This window comes from Girardinichthys multiradiatus, chromosome 7, assembly GCF_021462225.1.
Source record: "Girardinichthys multiradiatus isolate DD_20200921_A chromosome 7, DD_fGirMul_XY1, whole genome shotgun sequence".
NCBI classification, from domain to species: domain Eukaryota; kingdom Metazoa; phylum Chordata; class Actinopteri; order Cyprinodontiformes; family Goodeidae; genus Girardinichthys; species Girardinichthys multiradiatus.
The window spans coordinates 26,361,419-26,384,875 of record NC_061800.1 but is presented as its reverse complement, the minus strand read 5'-3'; the positions used below and the strand labels follow the sequence as shown (position 1 = coordinate 26,384,875).

The window sequence follows — 23,457 nt, the reverse complement described above, 5'->3', positions numbered from 1 at the left end:
GTGTTGCGTTTTGAGATCTTTTAGCCTACTTTCTGTTGACCTGCAGGTTCATAATTTAACAAGGAGGGATAATTACTTTTTAACATAGTGTCTGGTTGGTTTTAATAGCTTTTTCACCTTAAAGAAATCTTCATATAGAAACAGCTTTCAACTGTCTTTATCTGACATTAACTTTTTGGTAGGTACATCATAACTAAAAAACAGAAGATTGAGCAATATTATAGTTATCTGAATGGCTCTGGTTGTTAAGATCTTTGAGTGAATGTATGAATGTTTAGAACCACTGTGAAAAAAAATTACCTGCAGATATCAATGAAGTAACCTTGTCATAACATCCTACTTTCCAGGTCCTATGGTTCTGTTTAGAAATGAATGGATGACTTACGTTTGGAGCTGCAGATCGATCTCAATCTCAGTGGAGTCGAGAGTTATACCCATTGTGCTCAGGATGATGTAAAAGGTGACCTTGTGCAAAAAAGAAAACATATCTCACCTTAAAGCACCTATAATTAACTTCTCAAGCAACACTTTTAAAAGTTATATGCGTGTACCTCTGAGTTTCTATTGAAGGGGTTTCCTAGCTCACACTCTGCTTCAGATCCATTCTGGTTGGCAGTACAGAGGATCTGCTTGTTTGGCAAAAAAAAAAAAAAAAAAAAGAGAGCGATCTTCAATGTCTTTGAAACCCAGTTTTGAGACAACGCTCATCCTAGAAAGTTTTGACCAAGCTCATACAGAATCTATTCCAATTTAAGTTCAAAATATAAAAAAATACTTCTGCTGAATCATAAGTTTGGACATCTTCACACTACATAATACTCACAGTTATGGGCCGAACTCCAGAGTACGACAGGGCGTCTGGGAATTTCCCTACAAGCTTTGCTTCATAGGCATCGTCACCATTTTTATTGGTCACTGTCACCTTCAGAGCCAAGTCCTTCTTCTCGTAACTCAGGACAAACTGAGGGACATTGTGTGCACTGCAGAGACACAAACCTAAGAATGAGCTTGGAGGAAAACACAATATACAAACCACTATGTCTGGATGGCATTTTTAAATAAAACCAAATGTATTCACATTCAGCAGATAAAAAGTTATCTGATGTATAATATTTTAACTAGAACTAAAAGAAGGAAAGTATTTCTGTTGCAGTAAATAAACACAAACTCAGATCTGTGTCTTAATTCTAACAGGATTTCAATGTACAAACAATTATTTGACATGATTGTAATAAAATGTTTAACAATGTGGAGTTTGCATTTTAACCTTGTGGGTAACTGGGAGAACGCATCCTGGCTGATTTGTTTGTAGTGCAGACTGTGGTCCATTTGCAGATTGCTATAACAAATCCTTTTATTTTTACATCCTTCCTTTAAAAAGTTTACCTGCACCAATAAACCAAAAAACAAGATGTCATTAAAGTACAAATATCACTTTGCATAGTGACATAAGAAAGTATTTATACAATTTTAACGTTTTCACATTTTGTCACATTACATCCAAAAGCTTAAACTGATTTTATTGGCATTTTATTTGCTAGACCAGCACAAAGTAGTGCAAAAACGCGAATGGGGAAGAAAAATGAGACATGGTTTTCAAATATTTAGTGAATAGAAATCTGAAAAGTTTGGACTGCATTTGTATTCAAAGTCAATGCTTTGTGGAACCACCTTTCACTGAAATCGTAGGTGCAAGAAAGAGATTGAATGGAGATTATCTGTGAAATTTTTTTAAGTCTTGTCACAGATTCTGACTTGGATTTGGGTCTTGACTTTTACTGGGCCATTCTAACACATGAATATGCTGTGAACCAAACCAATCAATTGTATTTCTGTTCAGGGTCATTGTATAGCTGCCCCATTGTTTCTGCCGCCTCCCAACAGATTTTCTTCCAGGTTTGGTCTGTGTTTAGCTCCATCCATCCCTCCAGCCCTTTGAGTAGCTGACCTGCCCCAGCGAGATGCTACCACCACCAAGTTTTCTGCCATACATAGTGTTTTGCATGTAGGACCAAAGGTTGGTCTCAGAGTACCTTCCTCCACATGCTTCCACTACATGGCTTGCAAACGGGACATATTATAGTTCTTTCTTTCAACAGGGTTTTTCTTCTTTAACTCTTCCATGAAGCTCAAATTTTACAGTGCATGACTAATAGTTGTCATGTCAGCTGATTCCTCTATATTTGCCCACCGGAGCTGTGCAACTGGGCCATACACTTACATCAGAGGTGTTTAAAGTGGGGCCAGATGGAAAATATTCTTTTAATAGGAAAAACGGGAGAGGAGCATTTTATGTTTCAGATCAACAGTGATTTACAAATAGAACCCTTATCTACAAAAAGCAGACTGTTCAGTTTCTTTCAATAAAATACTGTTTAGGTTACTGTTGAGCAGGTAAACAAAATATTAAAAATTAACCACAAATCAATTTTTTTCACCCATGAACATGTTCAACTTGGTATATATTAAGCAGCTGTAATTGGGTAGCAAAGGTTTGGACGCCGCTGACTAATTGAACAGTTCTCCTTGATATGTTCAAAGCTTGGGACATTCTTTATCCTGATCTACCGCAAAAATCCCAACACAATTAACTGAATTTGGTGATTGTAACAAGACCAAATGTGAAAAAGTTGAAAGTGATGTGATTATTTTTGCAAGGCAGTGTTAAATGTGTTTACCTCTGCAACAGCTCTGCTTGGCTGAGCAGCGTCTAAAACTGGCATTAGCGGGGGAAGACCGTTTTTTATTTTCTTGCCTTTTGCTTCGATAATTTCTGCAGAAACTTCAATGAGAATGCTGCGCATCTTGTCCTTAATGTTGTCCTGTGCAAATCCAACACAGTTAAAGTTACAGCATATTGGGTTATTAAGTTGACTCAACTGTGCAGTATAAATATTTCCCTGTTTAACCACATTAATCAGCTGCAATAAAAAAAAAGACAAAAAGAAGTAGTTCTGTTTGAGACCTACATGTTTTCACTGATTATGTTTTTGAGGTTGGAACTAATTTAACCTTAATTTTACCTTAAGCCCAGCATTTATGGGGACACAGCTTTCTCTGTTTTGGTCCTTGAGCTCCAAATTGTCATTGAACTGGAAGTCTGACTCAGCGTTAGATTTGGTCAGAAAAATCACTCTGGAGTTCAGCCCTTGTTTCCTGCGTTCTCCGTCTGCCTCTATAGAATAGCTGATTACTGCAGAATAAAGTTTAATTAGAAGCTATTAGGAACTCGTAAACATCTGTGGACCATAAACCGTTGTTTAATGTTTTTTTGTACTTACTGAGCCGCTGGCTGTAGGATGTAGGATTTGCTGTGTATTTGAAGCATGCTTTCACAGTGAAGCTATTGACGAAAAAGAAAAATTAACGAACAGAGCGTCCTGTCTGCAGAGTCTTGTTTCAGAATAATAACACCTGGACACCTACCAGAAACTGTTATCACAGCCAAGACTGAGGTCAATTTCCTCTGGAGACACTGTAACATGTTTCCTGATATTAACAACTGGCCTTGCTCTGGAAGAAGGTTGTTAAATTAGATAATGAAGACAACGGAAGAATCTTCGTTTATTCTGCTCTTCCTCTGTTAGGCCACGTTTACCTGTAAATTAAAGCTGCATCTGACAGAGATCCTGCAGCCAGGTCTGGGTAAGAGTTACCATCCAGGTCCATGTTTCCTGCCAGAGAATATCCAAATAATCGAATGCTGTGCTCTTTACCTGAAAGGATCTGTAATTAGGAAGATCAGATATCAGAGAATATAACAAGAAACTTTGGACCTGTACTCCAAAGGAGCAGGAGATTCTGACAGGTGAAATACTTGTTGAGTCAGCATGAATTTTAATGTTGGAAGTAAAATATTAAATTATAGTTATAATTAAAATGTACTGGTCCATAGTAAAGAATGAGTAAATTGCTTCAAACTGAAATTGGCCACAAAGCAGCATGAACGTTTTAGATCAGCAGAAAATAAGATGTGAATCCAACCCAAACATTTAATATGGTAATGTTAAAATGTTACTTCAGTTTTTTATCTGTTCTGGGCATCTAGCAACCTTGTAGAAAAGTATTTCTTTACTCAAAAAATGTCTAGGTTTTAAAAAACAAGCTAAAAGTGACATTCAAATCACTTGCTGTGACAAACTGGTTTATCATTACAACTAACTCTTTCAGCTTTCAGAAGAGGTACGCAGGTAATCCATAATATGAAGAAAAAATACTGAAAATAACAAAGGTAATAAAACCAACCTGAGCAGGGTTGGTTTTGATTCCTTGTGCAGATCCATGATAAATGTAGACTTTTCCTGCTCCCTCATCGTCCTGTGGAGCTCCAACTGCAATATCTGCACAGATTTAAAAATATTGCCGTTTATGTACTCTAGCTGCTGAGGCTCTGGGTTTATTCACCCCTTCACAGATTCATGCTGGTATTCATTATCAACACGTTGCCATTTGTCCTATCCTACTTTCTTTTCTGTATGGGGCCGTAGCATGTTGTCACATAAAAAGCACAAACCTCTGTGTATTTTATAGGGATTTAACTATGATGAACCACATATTTTCAAAGTGTAAAAGAAACAAAAACGGAAATCTGAACAGTGTCTTGCATGTTTGTATTCAACCCCGGTCTCAATAGTTTGCTAAACCACCTTTTGCTGCCATATTAAGTCCAGATCTCTTGGGGTATCTTAAAGCTTGAGACTAAAATGTTTGCCCATTCTTCTTTTTAAAACATCTCAACCTCAGTCAGATTGAACGGAGAGCATCAGTGAAGACCGATTTTGAAGTTGATCAAGTATGATCATCTTCCCTGTCTATGCAGTAAAAAAGCATTCCTACAGCATGCTGCTGCCACTATGTTTCAAGGGTCAGGCAATAAGTTCAGGATGATGTGCAGTGTTACGTTTTACCCCTGTGGGCCAAAATGTTAAATTTTTATCTGACCAGAACACCTTCTTTCCCATGTTTGCTGGGTCCTGTATGTACCTACCATCCATCCATCATATGTTCTGCTGGGTTGTGGAGGAGCTGGTGCCTATCATCAGCAGTCAATGAGAAAGAGGCAGGGTACACCCTGGTACACCCAGACAAAACGTCTTAAGCTTTAATAATTTCACCTATAGCGTTCTTCACCTCACTCTTTCATAAAGACCAGATTTGTGAACTGCACAAACAGCTGTCATACCTACAGATTTTCCCACCTGAGCTGTGGATGTCTGCAGCTCCTCCAGTGTTACCACAGGCCTATTGGCTGCTTCTCTGATAATGTCTACTTGCCCAGCCTTGCCCAGTTTATGTTGACAGCCATGCCTCGATAGGTTGTCAGATGTTCCATACTGTGTTCAATTCAATTCAGTTTTATTTATACAGGTCCATCTCAAAATATTAGCATATTGTGATAAAGTTCATTATTTTCCATAATGTCATGATGAAAATTTAACATTCATATATTTTAGACTCATTGCACACTAACTGAAATATTTCAGGTCTTTTATTGTCTTAATACGGATGATTTTGGCATACAGCTCATGAAAACCCAAAATTCCTATCTCACAAAATTAGCATATTTCATACGAGCAGCTGACACGGCATCCCAGATCATCACTGACTGTGGGTTCTTGACACTGGACTTCTGGCATTTTGGCATTTCCTTCTCCCCAGTCTTCCTCCAGACTCTGGCACCTTGATTTCCGAATGACATGCAGAATTTGCTTTCATCTGAAAAAAGTACTTTGGACCACTGAGCAACAGTCCAGTGCTGCTTCTCTGTAGCCCAGGTCTGGGGAATGCGGCACCTGTAGCCCATTTCCTGCACACGCCTGTGCACGGTGGCTCTGGATGTTTCTACTCCAGACTCAGTCCACTGCTTCCGCAGGTCCCCCAAGGTCTGGAATCGGCCCTTCTCCACAATCTTCCTCAGGGTCCGGTCACCTCTTCTCGTTGTGCAGCGTTTTCTGCCACACTTTTTCCTTCCCACAGACTTCCCACTGAGGTGCCTTGATACAGCACTCTGGGAACAGCCTATTCATTCAGAAATTTCTTTCTCTGTCTTACCCTCTTGCTTGAGGGTGTCAATAGTGGCCTTCTGGACAGCAGTCAGGTCGGCAGTCTTACCCATGATTGGGGTTTTGAGTGATGAACCAGGCTGAGAGTTTTAAAGGCCTCAGGAATCTTTTACAGGTGTTTAGAGTTAACTCGTTGATTCAGATGATGAGGTTCATAGCTCGTTTAGAGACCCTTTTAATGATATGCTAATTTTGTGAGATAGGAATTTTGGGTTTTCATGAGCTGTATGCCAAAATCATCTGTATTAAGACAATAAAATACCTGAAATATTTCAGTTAGTGTGCAATGAATCTAAAATATATTAATGTTAAATTTTCATCATGACATTATAGAAAATAATGAACTTTATCACAATATGCTAATATTTTGAGAAGGACCTGTATAGCGCCAATTCACAACACATGTTGTCTCAAGGCACTTCACAAAAGTCAGGTACATACATTCCAATTAATCCTAACCATTGAACCCAGCTGATTGCATCCAGTCAGTGACTTGCAGCATTCACTCCTCCTGGATGAGCATGTAGAGACAGTGGACAGTCACTGGCGTTGACTTTGCAGCAATCCCTCATACTGAGCATGCATGTAGCGACAGTGGAGAGGAAAAACTCCCTTTTAACAGGAAGAAACCTCCAGCAGAACCAGGCTCAGTGTGAGCGGCCATCTGCCACGATCGACTGGGGGTTTGAGAGAATAGAGCAGAGACACAAAAAGAACACAGAAGCACCTTGGTCTTTATGATGGTGTTTGTTCACCAGGATTCCTTAACAAACCTTCTCAGCATAGCTGGATTTATACTGGTTTATATCGGTTTACCAACTATTTGACTTCTGAAGGCACATGCTAAGGCTGATTATTTAGGGTTATCAAAATACATAAGGCTGAATACATGTGCACAACAAACTATTCTTATTTTCCTAAGTAAAAAATAAAATATATGTAATTTTCCTTCCGGTTTACAACTATGTGCTACTTTGTGTTGGTCTATCACATAAAATCTCAATAAAACACATTGAAGTTTGTAACTGTAAATCAGCTAAATGTGAAAAAATTAAGGTGTATTTATATTTTTCAAGGAACTGTAAGCAAAACATTTCACACGTATCTACTTAACTAGAATCTACTTAACTACTGTGTCTCTGTTTATTCCTCCTAAATTTAATCATTCTGTTGAGTTCTGGTTAAGAAATATGAATTAAGACCCTCAAATCTATTTAACCCCAGTTCCTTTAATTGAGCCAGTCAAATTTTAAGCAGATTATGACATTTGATCAAGCCACATTTCCTTACAACAGACTATGTGGATCATGGTAAATAACTTTTGTCTCAGTTGTCAAAACAGGTACAAAATGTCTGAAAACATGAATAATATCTAAAAGGCAGGTATATTACCGTTAAATGAGTCCTGATTAACGTCCCCCATGTTTTCCACTGCCAGTCCGAACATTGAATCTTTGGTCCCGTTTAGACGGGTAGGAGTGACACCATCCCACTGTCCTGCTTCATTGATATAAACATAAACAGCTCCACCGATGTCTGTACTCTTCATGTAGAAGTGAGGGGCTCCAACAACAATGTCCTCCCATCTAAATAAAATACAGAAAAAATATAGTGACGCTCTTAACTTACAGCACCCTCCACAATTACAGGAACCCCGGGTTCAGATGTGTAAAAAGTCATAGATTTGCTGCGGTGCCATAATCTTCCTCTGGCTCGGCCATTCCAAAGCTTCTGAGGTCGTCATTTTGTTGATTGGGATGTATGGAGGTATATGAAGGTTTTGGGCTAAACTTTGGATCTAATCATAATCTTACCCAACTTGACATAGAAACTAGAGGGTGACACGGGAGTGGATTTTCTCTCCTGTCCCATCCCGCTCCGACACAAAAATGTCTTGTCCCATCCCAATCCCAGGCCAGCATAAAAAAAAAAAACAAATCCTGTCCCATCCCACTCCTGGTAAATTGACTCCCACTCCCATCCCGCTCCCATTTAGAACGACTCCCACTCCTGTGACACTCCCATTTTTGTTTTCTTCATTTAGTCTTTTGGCAATTTCTTTGTTTGAAGGACCAGTTAGGTCCCTGTTTCTAGCTGTAGTAAAGGCCAGTTAAAGTAAAAAGAATAATAATGAAGAAATAATAAAATATCAAACAAGGAAACAGACCATGTCTATCTTAGCTGAATAAACAAAATGAACATAGTTGTATTTTACTCATTTATTAAGTGATTGTTTCCTTTGAACAATGACATCACTTTTATGTTTCAAATTGCTGAAACCAAAGAAAAATGCACCTAGTAAGTGGTGAACAAAAGGGCAAAAAGGCACCTTCACAATTTAGAAACTGTACCTCAATGGTTCACAGCCCTGGTCCTCTGGGACCCCTTCCCTGCAAGTTTTAGATGTGTGTCTGATCCAGAACACCTGATTCAAATTCTGACATAACTTCTGTCGAGGTAGGAAAACTTTACTGGCCGTCCGTTAACTCTTACATTACTCCTCACCTCTCATCAACTCTTTATTTGGCACCCCAAAGGACAATCCTCAGTCAGAGATCAGTTGTACGTTTCCACAAGTTTATTAAAACCAGTCTGAATTCAGAGAGGGAGACATCACACTTACACTGGTACCTGGAAATGTCTGTGTGTTGTCTCACTGGGGGCTGCGTTACATTACATTTTATACCCCACGCTGCTATGCAGTACACATACACAATCATTGTTTGTGGATGTCTCCCCAGCAACAGTATCAAAGAAGCAGAGATACATTTCATCATTTAATTAAAGAATTGTTTCCCACACATCTTCAGGAATCTTCAGTGAGAGGAGTACCATGCCTCCCCAATACACTGCCTGCTTCTCACGATACAGACAGAAAACACCTGCAAGCTTTAACCTTGAATAATAAACACTCATTGTGTGATCACACAAGAAGCTACTGTTTAAGGATTTTTCTAACTCTCAAAAGCATTACTAAAAACTCCTAATAATAATTAATCTATAAGCAGCAAAGTCCCAAATATATCTTAGTTTTAGCTACTAATAATAAGGCATTTATATTTCCACACCTCCTATACAGGCATCAAGAATGGAGGGTCAAACTGAACAAAATTTATACAATAAAACCATCATTAAATAAATAAATGTTGTGAATGTCCCATAAGTGAAGTAAATGTAACATGAAAGAAATGTAACATTAAATGTGCCATTAAATTAAAAAGGTACAATTTATTTATTTAATACATCATTAGAAACAATAAATGTACCATTACATCATGAAATGGACTATTATGCAATTAAATGTGCCACTGAATAATCAAGTATAATTTTAAAGACGACATGACATAATTAGTGGTACTCTTAATTATTTAATGATGTATTAAATTGTACATTTAATGGTACATTACATTTTTTTCTATTTCACAATGTATTTAATATCTTCCCTTGATGAAGCCTTTCCCCTCTACTGTGGCAGAGGCTCTTAAATCTTTAGAATCAGAATCAGTTTTATTGCCATGTTCGTGCATACAAACAAGGAATTTGCCTCCGGTACACTTTGCTCTTTTGTTCTGTTTTTGCATTACAGAATATACAATTTTACAATTTACAATGTACAATATACACATATCTAATAAAAAAAGGTGCATTTGCAACTTCTGCACGCTGTTGTTTTGTACTCTATTGAATATTCATCAGAGAAACAGCCTGGGGGAAGAAACTGTCTTTGTGGCAGCTGGTTTTAGTAAACAGTGCTCTGTAGCGGCAGCCTGAAGGTAAAACTCTAAACAGTTTATGTGCAGGGTGTGTGGGGTCTGCAGAGATTTTAGCAGCTCTTTTCTTGACCCTAGACCTGTATAAGTCCTGGATGGAGGGAAGGTCAGCCCTGATTATTCTCTCTGCAATCCTGATTATTCGTTGCAGTCTGGACCTGTCCTGTTTTGTGGATGAGCCAAACCACACTGAGATGGATGAAATCAGGACAGACTGAATGATGGCAGTGTAGAAGATGACCAGCAGCGCCTGTGGAAGGTTGAACTTCTTGAGTTGTCTCAGGAAGTACAGTCTCTGGTGGGCCTTCTTTCGAACAGTGTCTATGTGTGAAGACCATCTCAGGTCCTCAGAGATGGTGGTTCCTAAGAACCTGAAGTGGTCCACCGCCAATACAGTGTTGTTGAGGATGGTGAGGGGGGTGTATGGGGGTGGTGTTCTCCGAAAGTCCACCACCATTTCTACAGCCTTGAGTGGGTTCAGTTCAAGGTAGTTCTGACAACACCAGTGTACCAGCCGATCCACCTGCTGTCTGTATGCAGACTCATCACCGTCCTGGATCAGTCCAATGACAGTGGTGTTGTCTGCAAACTTAAGGAGTTTCACGGACAAGTCCGCTGAGGTGCAGTCATTTGTGTACATTCGAGCAATTTTGTTGGTCAGATGAGACTTGACGCGTGTTGGTACTTTTGGTTTGACGAAGAGATGCAGGGCTGATTCAATCCAAAATCAGTCTTACAAGTGTCCCTTAATCACTGGTGAACTTGATTACGACTAAACACGTTTTACAAGCAGCAGACTGCGTGTAAACACCGCTGCATTCAACTCTCCTGAAGTTCGGTAATATTTGCGACTTTCCTGTCAGCTCTATGAGTTTAATAGATAAGTCCTTACTAATGACTTTACGTTGCAAATCCAATTTTACCACGTCCAGTTCTCCACCTGCGTTTGCTTCCTCCATCCTGAACGCAGGTGGAAAACATCGATCAGAAGCACTGTTGGCTTGTGGGTCGTGTAGTTCGTTTGACCCGCATTATAGTATATGATTCTTGGAAAAAAACTACACAATGGCAGCGTCGAGCCAAGTTTTTTTTAAATTAAAGTTTATAACAAAGTCTCAGTTTTACATTGATCCTAGTTTGTTTTCCCTCCTATTGGTTAGCTCCCGCTCCCGTCTGCTCCCGTTCATTTTTTATCTTGTAACGTCCCAATCACGTGATCTTTACTGACGCTGTCTCCCGTCCCGCGGGATTCCCGAAAAAATGTCAGCCTCTAATAGAAACCTCAGTTCTATGTGAATAAAAGCAACCCCAGAGCATAACTGTCCCACCACCGTAGTTCACTGTGGGTATGACGTTCATTCTGTGCAGTGTTGTTTTTGTGCCAAATATGCAATTCTGAATTTTGGCCCAAAAGCTCCAGTTTGGTTTCATTAGACCATAACACATTCTGCTACGATGCGGAAGATGTTTGGAAGAAAATAATTCTGTCTTGCAAAATTTCTCCTTATTCCAGCAATGGAGAATAACATCCATGAGCACTTGATGAAAATTCATGCTGCTCCTTTAGTGCTGCTGTCTTGACAGCCTCTTTGACCACTTTCAGTCTAATATTGTCTTTAATTGTAGAGAAATGTCTAGTTTTGGGAATCTTCCCATTATATTCATATTTTCTCCACCTTTTGGTGACTGCTATGTCATGGGATATATAGAATACTATGGACTTTTTAGCACCTTTCTCCTTACTGACACCTGTGAACAATGAGATAATTTTTCATCCGTGTCTGCAAACTAAGGCTTCGGCTAACGAATGCAACTGAGCAAATATCAAGAAAATCCAATCTTGACAACCAAACTTCATTTCAGATTGATCCGATTCTGAACAAGTGCTTTGATGGAAGGTGATGGAATTGTGAAATATACCTACATTTACCAGAGGAAACTCATATGAAGAAAGTCAGATCTTTTATCTCTCAGAACATGAAACCTTTTGTTTTGTAGCTTGTATGAATTACATAAAAAAAAAAAAAAAAATCTTTCCCATCAAATAAATGTTCCTTACCCATCACCATTCAGGTCAACCACAGCCACATCGTATCCAAATGAGGATGCCAGTCCCGGCCCGTTCAGAAGGTGCTCCACCAGGAGGTGGTCAGATTCTTTCTTAAGCAGGACTACAACTCCCTTGTGTTGGGCTCTCGGTGCTCCAGCCACCACGGTCAGGTTGCGGCTCCTCATGATGTTGTGCCCCGTGTCAAGAGAGAAGCCTTGGGTTGAAGAGATGTTAATAAAGTGGTTTAGCTTATAATGAGATTGTTTTTAATACTCTCTTCTTGTTATATCTGTGCCATTTTACGTACAAAAGATGTGTGGGAGCATACGACTCCTCTGGGATTTGTTAAATGACAACATTGCAGAGAAAAGTTAGAACAGCATTTTGCTAACAAAACAGAGGTGGTAATTACACATTGGCTTGATCTTGTTAAAACTGTGGATACTGTGTCATGTCACAAGTCTGACCCAACCAACTTAGTTGTTTCGCTTACCTCTTTCTGTTTTTGGTCTTCCACAGCAGCTGCTGAATGGCTACACTGTTTAGCAACTGTACAACGTGCGCTCTGAGCAGACAAATGGTCTGTTTAGCAGAAGTTGTTAACTGGAAATTAAACACTGAATGTATATTTTGCTGATTATTATAAATGGGTCAAATTAGTCTATCAGAACTTTGTATGTGAAAAAACGTTTTTCTTGTGTTATGGGCATGACAATGTGTTTCACTGAATTTTGGATCTAGGAATGACAAACAGGCTGAACTGCGCTATAGTCCTTAACAGTGCTGTCTTGCTGCAAGGAGGTCCTTGGTTCTAATACTGATCAGGCCCTTTCTCCATGGAGTTTGCATGTTCTCCCCAATCATGCTTGGGTTGTCTAAAGTTGGACTTCCCCCCACAGTCCAAAAACCCTTAGAGGACCACTGGAAATAGGCACCAACACCCCAGCTCTGCGAGGATAAGTGTATGGCCACCTGAAGAGACACCTTCGTCAGTTTCAAAATCCAACATGGCCACACAAGGCTGCCATGATGGGTTTTCAAATGAAATAAACAGTGAATCTGCAAAGTTGCTGCTTTTGTTCAGGTTTTTGGATTTGCTATTGTGTTTCTGGCTGCTCCATTCTTTCTATTTTCTATCATCGGTTAAAGCTCTGATAATCCTCAATGAAAACAAAAAATAAACTCAGCTACACATCCATGATATGGATCTCCTGTTTCACCACACCCTGAAGGTGATCTAGTGGATTGAGATATGGTGACTGTGGAGGTCACTGGAGTAAAGTGAATGATCGTCATGTTTAAGCCAAGAACAGTTCTTCATGTAAATGTTGCTCTGACTTTCTCTTAAAGAGCAAAGGTTTCCTCCTTAGTTAAACCTACACAGTCTCCTTCTCATTGTATTGACATGCACTTTCACATATGGTGGCAAGAGCCTGCTGCTCTCACATGGTGAGATTTTAGGGTTTTGGGAACTTTTTTTTAAGCATCTTGCAGTCTCTTCTCAGGGTGAACCTGCTTAGACGACCAGACCCAGGCACATTGGCAGTTATTTTGAAAGTCTTGTAGCTGCAGACTATTTTCTTTCAAGTGAATGGTAAATTTCAAATTGAATTTAGACCTCTTTAAATCTCTGAACAGACTCATACTCGGACTGCTCTTTCGATCTTACCACAGGATTAACTGTCGCTTCAACAGTCAGGAGCACACCTAACTAAATGTCTGAGGTGAAACCTTCAAACTGCTGAGTAATGATGTTCTAATCATGTAATCCTGAAGTGATACATGTGGAGGTGTTCTAATTTCTTCATCACTAGAAACTGCGTTTGTTTCTAAACTACATGTTTCAGAAAGTTTTAAAAAGGACTTTATTTTAGTTTTAATTGTGAATTATAGGGTCTTTTTGCTTTGTCCACTGTCACCGCATTCGTGAACAGAATGAGGGACTGCTGCAAAGCCAGCAACTTGTTGCAATCAATTATTCCACTGTCATCACAAACTCCTTCAGGAGAAGGAATTGCTGCGAAGTCTGAAAGTCAAGGCAGTTTACTGGGTTTCCTTACATAGATAACTTTTTTTACCAACTGGCATAAACCCCTGAGGTTGACAGGATCATATTATAACTAGAATTGAATGTTAATTAATTTAACTGAATCAAATGTATTAATTGAATCTTAAATTCTGCATATGTTAGGACTGAACGGACGATATATTTTTGTATATGAAATGGATAACCTTGTCTTGTAAGGTGCATTGGAATGACACCTGTTATGAGTTGGTGCTCATATAAATTTACTGAACTGAATTTAATTTATATTACTTGAATCTCCCAGTATTGTTGAAATTGATATTAATATCCATATGTGCAAATATGTTACAGAAGCACACAGGGTGATATTTTGGGGGCTGCATTTGCCAACAAGGGTTGTATTTATTCAACCCAAGTAGGTCCTTTACAAGAAGCCCGCTTAGTCTTCATCCAGCTTGAGTAAAATCTATTTGGGACCCACATACACATGCTGGCTATCTTCTAATATTGTAAGTTATTTTAGAGGAAGCATGTTATTCTAAATATCATGCAAAGGCCTTGTTATAATATATATTAACACTTGTCTTATAAACACAAAACTGCTGAGATATTTTACAGCCAAAAACTGTACACTCTCAATGCAAAGCAGCCCAAGTTAAATACAAACAAGTATATAAATGTACAGTTTTATTGGTGGATAACTCACCAAGGTAGCTGTGGGCTGGTATGAGAACAGGCTTAGTTTCCATAAACTCATATGGTCCATCATCATATATTCCCCTCTCAAGCAAAGTATTGTTTTGTTGCGCCACATGCACAATCCCTGGAGAGAATTTCAGAGACCAAAGCAAAGATTTTGATGCAACAACACTGAGTGTACAGAATTAAAAATGATTAAATAAGATAAATGCTGTCAAAGCAATGTCTGATAATGCTGACCTTGCCAGTTTTTAGCTCCTGGGGCTCCAAACACCACATAATGGTAGTCCTTGGTGAAGGTGACCCCCAGACCCTGCTGACACATTCCAAACATTTCATGGTCTGTATCTCCGAACCTGCCCTCACAGAGTTTCCAGTCACCACCGTCCAAATCAGAGGACAAGTCGATGGTCAAATCCTGACTGAAGAAGTAACAGCGCCCGAGGACAGACTGGGATCCTGCATGACGCTTCTGATATCGATGCGCACACGTCTGAAATGGCATAGTCCTGTGTTCAACTACACAGAGCAGTAAGAATGACACAGAGATTAACGGTACAAAAATGTATTCTGACATACCACAACCTTTCCACCTGGTCCCTGACTCTGCACAGACACACCCATCCACTGGTCCTCTTTACTCTCTTGGTCTGGGTCCTCTATCAGTTGTGGTGACCCAAGAGAAATAAATAGGAAATTGTGTTATTTAGACAGGTTGGTAGGATGGTAGGTAAGCATGCAGATTGGTTGATGGGTTTCTCACCGTTGTTATCGAATTCAACTCGCTCACAGTTATCAGACTCAGTGATTTCACATTTAAAAAGGCCTCCAGTGAAATTGGATCTTTGGTTTTTTAAAGCTCTGGCTTTGGGGGCACCGATCAGCAACCTGAGGGAAAACAAAAAAAGGTTACATTTTCATGACTGAACATAATTACCTAGCACTATGATGCTGTGTTCGTTTTCCCTTGGAAGTGAAAACTCTTATCTGCGATTGGGGTCACATGCAAGCTGGGTTTATTGTATTTGCAAGTCAGAAAACCAGTGGGATTCATTGAGAGTTGTTAACCAGGCTAAATACTCTTAGCAACATATTGTCTTCATTTTATGCATTTAAACACTAAAGGAACATGCTCACAAGAGACAGTTTAGCCCTCCAGGTGCATCTTAATGCATTACAATGTTCCTGAAAACCTAATAGAGTTCAGAAAATTGTTTTTAAAGTCAAACTCATAATATAGATTCATTACAAGCATTGTAAGTGTTAATTTCTGTTAATTTGGATAAGTATGGCTTACAGCTAACAAAAATAAAAAAAATATATATAATTTCACAAATGACGAAAAATTATTTTTAAAACAGAAATCTCCTCCAAACAAAAAGCATACCATTGTCCAGCGCAATATATGAACTCCTTTTGCATGAATTATAGCATTAATGCAGCATGGCATGGAGGGGATCGGCATGTGTCACTACTGAGGTGTTAAGAAAGTCCATGTTGCCCATCAACATTGTTGAGTCTAGTGTTTTCCGGCCATTCAAGCACAGCAATTTTGGCAGTGTGGGCAGGTGCCAAGTCCTGCTGCAAAATTAAATCAGGATTTCCATAAGCCTAGCAGAGGGAAGCATGAAGTGTCTTAAAATATCCTGGTAGATGTTTGTGCTGATGTTGGACCTGATAAAATACAGTGGACCAGTTAAAATTAAGCAACTATTTCAGTGTGTGGTGTGAATCGATGACGAGTTTTACTTCTTTATTTCAGTTACTGAAATAAATTACCATATTTTAATTGTCAGAAGTACAGGTCCTTCTCAAACAATTTGCATATTGTGATTAAGTTCATTATTTTCCATAATGTCATGATGAAAATTTAAAATTTATATTTTAGATTCATTGCACACTAACTGAAATATTTCAAGTCTTTTATTGTCTTAATACGGATGATTTTGGCATACAGCTCATGAAAACCCCAAATTTCTATCTCACAAAATTAGCATATTTCATCCGACCAATAAAATAAAAGTGTTTTTAATACAAAAAATGTCAACCTTCAAATAATCATGTACAGTTATGCACTCAATACTTGGTCGGGAATCCTTTTGTAGAAATGACTGCTTCAATGTGGCGTGGCATGGAGGCAATCAGCCTGTGGCACTGCTGAGGTCTTATGGAGGCCCAGGATGCTTCGATAGCGGCCTTTAGCTCATCCAGAGTGTTGGGTCTTGAGTCTCTCAACGTTCTCTTCACAATATCCCACAGATTCTCTATGGGGTTCAGGTCAGGAGAGTTGGCAGGCCAATTGAGCACAGTGATACCATGGTCAGTAAACCATTTACCAGTGGTTTTGGCACTGTGAGCAGGTGCCAGGTCGTGCTGAAAAATGAAATCTTCATCTCCATAAAGCTTTTCAGTAGATGGAAGCATGAAGTGCTCCAAAATCTCCTGATAGCTAGCTGCATTGACCCTGCCCTTGATAAAACAGTGGACCAACACCAGCAGCTGACACGGCACCCCAGACCATCACTGACTGTGGGTACTTGACACTGGACTTCTGGCATTTTGGCATTTCCTTCTCCCCAGTCTTCCTCCAGTCTCTGGCACCTTGATTTCCGAATGACATGCAGAATTTGCTTTCATCCGAAAAAAGTACTTTGGACCACTGAGCAACAGTCCAGTGCTGCTTCTCTGTAGCCCAGGTCAGGCGCTTCTGCCGCTGTTTCTCGTTCAAAAGTGGCTTGACCTGGGGAATGCGGCACCTGTAGCCCATTTCCTGCACACGCCTGTGCACGGTGGCTCTGGATGTTTCTACTCCAGACTCAGTCCACTGCTTCCGCAGGTCCCCCAAGGTCTGGAATCGGCCCTTCTCCATAATCTTCCTCAGGGTCCGGTCACCTCTTCTCGTTGTGCAGCGTTTTCTGCCACACTTTTTCCTTCCCACAGACTTCCCACTGAGGTGCCTTGATACAGCACTCTGGGAACAGCCTATTCGTTCAGAAATTTCTTTCTGTGTCTTACCCTCTTGCTTGAGGGTGTCAATAGTGGCCTTCTGGACAGCAGTCAGGTCGGCAGTCTTACCCATGATTGGGGTTTTGATTGATTAACCAGGCTGGGAGTTTTAAAGGCCTCAGGAATCTTTTGCAGGTGTTTAGAGTTAACTCGTTGATTCAGATGATTAGGTTCATAGCTCGTTTAGAGACCCTTTTAATGATATGCTAATTTTGTGAGATAGGTATTTTGGGTTTTCATGAGCTGTATGCCAAAATCATCCGTATTAAGACAATAAAAGACCTGAAATATTTCAGTTAGTGTGCAATGAATCTAAAATATATGAATGTTAAATTTTCATCATGACATTATGGAAAATAATTAACTTTATCACAATATGCAAATTTTTTGAGAAGGACCTGTACAAACGGTGTTTTTCTGTAGCTTTCACTACTTTTATGAGGGTTACAGCCAAAGACCTTTCCCAGTCATAATTATGACTCCAGGAGAACCTCAGAAAATGTTGTTTTTCCAAGTACAAATCAAATGCACCAGCAACACTTTACAACAAGTTTACACAGAAGGCTTGTGTTGAATTTAGTTCATTTGGAGTTCTTTTGTCCACGTCCACAGTGACACTGACAGCAAGCAAAGCCACCACACGGAATATCATTTCACATTAACAGCAGGTTAGTTTTGCCTTTTCTAAAACTTTTTACAAAATTGAAAGAAAAAAAGCAGTAAACAAATCTCCCACACTCATTTGTCTGAATGTTAAGTTAGCCTGAGAAGCTACTGCTGACACATTCTGTTAAACCACAACATCCTTTTTCATTTCCACTCAGCGACCTTTGCTGCACAACTTGCTGTCAGTTTCTTGTCAGCAGTCTCACAATTAAGTCAGTTTCTTCAAGAAACACTTTAAAAGTTAAAGAAAAACATAACTGGTCAAATAAAACAGTTCAAAAAGTAGATAATAGCCATGACTACCTGCGGTTTTTTTTTTTAACCAAAATGTTACTATAAAAAGGAACAAATAAATACAGATACAGCCAGAGTCTAGCAAAAAGAAAGATATTATAACTACACAGAAAATTTAGAGTAAAACATGCTCCTGTAAAATCTAATTATCTTTCTAGGCCATTTGAGAAGACCACACAAAAAACTGATTACATGTAAGAGTTTTAATCCCAGTTTCATCCATAAATGTAGACAAATGTAACAATTTGCATAAATAGTACAGTCACCGGGAAAACTAAGTACACCCTTGTTGCTTCAATAGGATTTAACATGGAAAGCAGTGTTAACACAATGTCAAGATGGACAGACATTAGCAATGATGTTATAGAAGCAACTTCTGCTGCCCATTTGGAGTGGAGGCACCAGTGAATTCAACCCAAGTCAAACTCAAAAGCCTGAAAAGCTACATCTCCAGACCAACAAAACTCTGGATATCAGCTGTTAAGCATGATGGTGGAGGGGTGATGATCTGGGCGTATTTGGCAGCCACAGGACCTAGCTTGCAGTTGTTGAATAGACCATGAACTCCTCTGTATACCAAAGTATTTTAGAGCCAAATGTGATGCCATCTGTCAGCTGAAGCTTGGCCCAAAGTGGGTCAGAGGCAGACAATGCAATTTGGTGCTTTCTCAACAATGCAGTTATTATGTCCAACCTCAGTCTGAACTCAAACTGCCACAGAGTGCCAACAAGGAGGACACTGTTTCATGGTTGACTCATGCCACTAGTCCCACGGAAGATAATAATCAACACACTTTGTATTCATCAAAGGGCTTAATAGACGTTTCTTTAGCACATTAACTTGTTTCTTCTCAAAGGGTGTTAGGCATAAAGGAGTGATTCATTATCAAGGAATATGGATCAGAACTTTGTACGTTTTTAGGAGTGTCTCAGTAAAAATTTATTAATAAAACAAACATGCTTGTAAAGGGCTGTCTGTATAAACAGTTGGTTACTTGGAGTATCTTCATCTTCATGCTACCAAGTTGTGATGGCAGCTGTCAGGAAAACCTCTGACACACCGTCAAAGCTGTGAAAATGCAGTAAAGAAAATCTAATTCTAGCTCGTACTTCTTGTATGGGTTCACCATGCTACAACAGGTACGTAAACTGTGACAAAACTCCTTATCTTAATATTTTCCTAACACAGAACTTCACAATCAGACTATCAGTTTACCCATGGTTTCTAGACCATCTAAAATGAGAATGGGAGCTTTCATTTTTTAGGCTTCTCACCTGTGGAGTTCCCGTGGAGTTTTAGTCCATAAGGCAGATACCCTATTTCTAATTATTGCTGCCATGTTTTCTTTCTTTGCTGTTCATGCCAATAGAAACTACATCTGAGCCGCTGTTTCTGTGCTTGTATCTCCCTTCAGACCTCTCAGTCTGCATCTGATCCACACAGATGATTGCTTATCCTGAGTCCAAGTTCCCTCCTGATATAAGGGAGTCGTTTCTCTTCATCATCGCCACATGTTTGCTCAGGATGGAAGGCAGTGTTAAAGTGAAGATTTGATGCAATCTGCTACTTACTTAACAAGCATTAACCTACTAAATCTGGCCATTGTTGGACCACTTGTTTGCTGAATATTGGACCATTTGCATGTTGCTGGACGCCACTATGCCTTTCCAACGTCATCGGAGTTTCAAGGAGAGGCAACTTTCCCTCCTTGTTTTGTACCAGTCGACCAGTGATGGTCTGTCATAATTTTTCTACCTTTCTGCCACGGAGGTCACCAAGGAAGAAAACGGACTGCTTTGCTGAGTATCCGCGGACGCGTGAAACTCTTAACCCCCCACCTCTCTTTCTCCTCTGCTCAGAGGAGACAATGACAAGTAAAATCCACCTTTTATTTTTATTTCTTTATTAGGAATAGCTTGGGCAGGATAGAGGAGGTTTTAGTGCGATGTAGAATCGCCACTTATAGTCTAATGTGTTCTGAATTGTATGTGCATGCCATTGTTCTTTTGAAACGTGATTACTGTTGTACTGTTGTGAATCTCTATTCACATATTTGAGTTTACTTCTAAATTGCTTGGAACAGACAGCATAAGGTACCTTGCTGCCCACACGCTGTGAAAGACCCCTCCCCGACAGACTGCGGTTGAGCTGGGCACTCCAACAAAAAGTTAGGAGGAAGGTGCAGAGCACCAGGAAGTCTGACTCGTGGTCCACACATGGACCAGTTTTAAAAGGAATATTCTCCCCTTATCGAGACGCATAATGGGTCAGAACAGTTCTAAGGAGTTGCCTCATCCCCAGGGAGAAACCTTTGGGCTGAAAAGCATTGAATGCATTCATTCATTTCATTCTGTAGTCCAACTTTTTACTTTATCATGCCACTGGATTGTACTTTTTATGTTTTTTGTCACTGCAATGTCCTTTTTTCCCCAACATGTAAAGCACTTTGAATTTTCTTGTTGTTGAAATGTGCAACAAGAATATTCATTCATCCAGCATATGGTAAATGAACTGATATCACAGCATACAGAGAGCACACAGACACAACTTCCTAATCCTTCAGTATGATCACATTCATTAACTCAGGTCATGCACAACCAGATAAACTTTAGCTTTAGAGAAATATTTCTAGAAACAGTTCAACTAATTTAGAGAAACTCAGAAGATTTTTGTGAGTCACTTATGACTCAACAGCATAAAAAGAGCCCAGAAAGAGGATGTCAGACTGAAAGATTGAACAGCAGTCTGTCACGGTGAGGTTTTGGAGTGGACCGAAGCGCAGGCAAGAGCTTGGCAGCAGCATATTGAATAGTCTTCAGCTTTATTCAAAACAATTACAAGGCGTAACAAATCTCTGCAGGAATTAACCAGAGTCAAAAACCAAAAAACTTACGTCTGCAGGTTCTGCAAGAACATGGCAAAGTCGAGGGTAGAGACCCGAGTTGTGCAACGAGGTGTGAACGAAGGAACCAGCAAAGGACAATGAAACAAAACCAACTAATATACTGAGGGAGAACAAAGGCAGGTAATCAAAGGAACTAAGAACAGGTGAGACAAGGAGGCAGGGAGGCAGAGGGAGCAGGTAAACCTAATAAAACTAAAGCATGGGGAAAGGGACTAAAGACAAGACAATAAGCAGACCTAAATGAAACTATAAACCAAGATAAAAATAAAGCATAAGAATCAAGGATAAACATGAACTGAAGGAAACTGAGAAACTGGAGGGAACACAACAACCTAAGAACTTAGTAAAACAGAAACCATGAGGAAACCCTGACTACAAAAGTAAAAAAAACCTAAACCAACACTGATAGAACAAAACTAAGAATGAAGCAGAGGAAACAACTAGAATAAAAGTAAACAATAACTAAAGCTAAAGGAGAGGCTGGAGAGCAAAGATGAACTAGAAGGACAAAGCTAAGAATAACTGGAAAATAAAAGGAACTTAAACCGAGTAATAACTAATCAGGAAAACAAATGACGAGAGGAGTAACAGAAAAGAAACTAATAAATAAGAGAGTGCAAGGTGACCAGGGAACTATGATAAATAGTAATAATAATAATAATGAAACCATTCTAAGAAAATAAACAGGAAAGCAACACCAAGGGAACTAGGAGAGCACACTGGGGGGCAGAAGATAACCGAAACAGAAAACCACAACTAAGATGAATACAAAGCACAAATAAGAAACATCTAAATAAAGGTAAACAAACCCAAAAAACCAAAAACAAAGTCCAAAAAGTCCAAACCCTGACACAGTCAGGTCGTTGTTCATATTTAATTATTGAAAAAAAATGATTAAACAACCTAAATATAAAAAGCTACAAAGACAGGAGAGGAAATCCTCCCCATCCTCGTCTCCTCCCGATGACCCTGCAGTTCCCATTGTAACCCAACTACTGCTCTGTGATGCAGCTCTGTGGCTCCTCATTAGCTAAACGAGGACTCTCCAAATGAGGCACGATGAAATCCTTCAACAAAGCCCAGAGACATGCAAACACACTACAGGAGTCTTTACAATGTCCCATTTATACCTCTGAGCATCACAGCGTGGAATAAAAATCACAAAAGAGACAACATTATAAATCTGGTTGCGTCACAATTCCCCAAAACATAAATTCTCAGGAAGAAATTTAATATCAGTACATTCTACCAAAACTGAAAGGACAGAAAACTAAACAAATCAAATTATTGACTAACTAATTAATATCGAGATTGAGTAATACAGCAACTAAGGATTTATCCATACAGCCTTCTTAAAGCCTAATGTGCAAGTCTCTATTGCTGATCGAGTTCACAGGGCTTACATGCTGGAAAACCTTAAGAAGCATTTTACATGTAGGAAAAATACGTACAACTTAAGAGCGGAAACACAATATGTAGGATTTAAAAGTTTCATTAGAAATTCATGCAACTTTGGAGAGTGTAGGTATTTAAAGGAAGCATCATTAACCCCTCCATGTACAACCAGTTTGTGAGCATACAGTATAGACTGGAACTGCAGCAGTGATGGATTTTGTAGGTTGTGTAATTTTAGTGAAATACTGGGTTACAAATAGTGGCCCATTTTGTTGGGTTAGAGAAGAGACCAGAAGGAGCCTCATCATTTTTCACAGATTATCACTTGGATCGGATCTCACTGAACCTCTTCCTCCAGATGGAATTAGGACACGATAAGGTATTTAAATTAAGCACCATGATAACATTTAGGTTGGCTTGGATAGTATTAGCCTTTTGCATGGGGTAGTATTTTCAGAAAAATAAACCTAGATCTATCACATTAGAAATTCACGCAACAGGTGATATTTTCCTTGAAATTAATACTTAAAATGAGTCCAACAACTGCAATATATATAATGACCCAATATATAATTATCTTATC

General features: G+C 39.3%; 1 protein-coding gene across 6 annotated transcripts in view; it reads right to left on the bottom strand.

Annotated features, from left to right (window-relative positions):
- Positions 1 to 23,457, bottom strand: part of itga6a (integrin, alpha 6a) — a 61,204-nt gene that overhangs the window by 6,899 nt on the left and 30,848 nt on the right. For 4 of the 6 annotated variants that reach the window (XM_047370601.1, XM_047370596.1, XM_047370599.1 and 1 more), the window contains exons 2-17: positions 15,371 to 15,495; positions 15,187 to 15,266; positions 14,848 to 15,100; positions 14,615 to 14,731; positions 11,892 to 12,096; positions 7,455 to 7,648; positions 4,246 to 4,340; positions 3,599 to 3,726; positions 3,427 to 3,513; positions 3,282 to 3,343; positions 3,024 to 3,193; positions 2,679 to 2,822; positions 1,268 to 1,386; positions 824 to 980; positions 552 to 629; positions 386 to 465 (exon numbers count right to left, since the gene is read on the bottom strand). In XM_047370601.1, the coding sequence (XP_047226557.1) occupies positions 386 to 465; positions 552 to 629; positions 824 to 980; positions 1,268 to 1,386; positions 2,679 to 2,822; positions 3,024 to 3,193; positions 3,282 to 3,343; positions 3,427 to 3,513; positions 3,599 to 3,726; positions 4,246 to 4,340; positions 7,455 to 7,648; positions 11,892 to 12,096; positions 14,615 to 14,731; positions 14,848 to 15,100; positions 15,187 to 15,231 (1,934 nt within the window). In that variant the 5' untranslated portion in view covers positions 15,232 to 15,266; positions 15,371 to 15,495. Of the gene's footprint in view, positions 1 to 385; positions 466 to 551; positions 630 to 823; positions 981 to 1,267; positions 1,387 to 2,678; positions 2,823 to 3,023; positions 3,194 to 3,281; positions 3,344 to 3,426; positions 3,514 to 3,598; positions 3,727 to 4,245; positions 4,341 to 7,454; positions 7,649 to 11,891; positions 12,097 to 14,614; positions 14,732 to 14,847; positions 15,101 to 15,186; positions 15,267 to 15,370; positions 15,496 to 21,467; positions 21,554 to 23,457 lie in introns of those variants that run through there. The other 2 variants (XM_047370600.1, XM_047370597.1) reach the window with 2 other exon arrangements.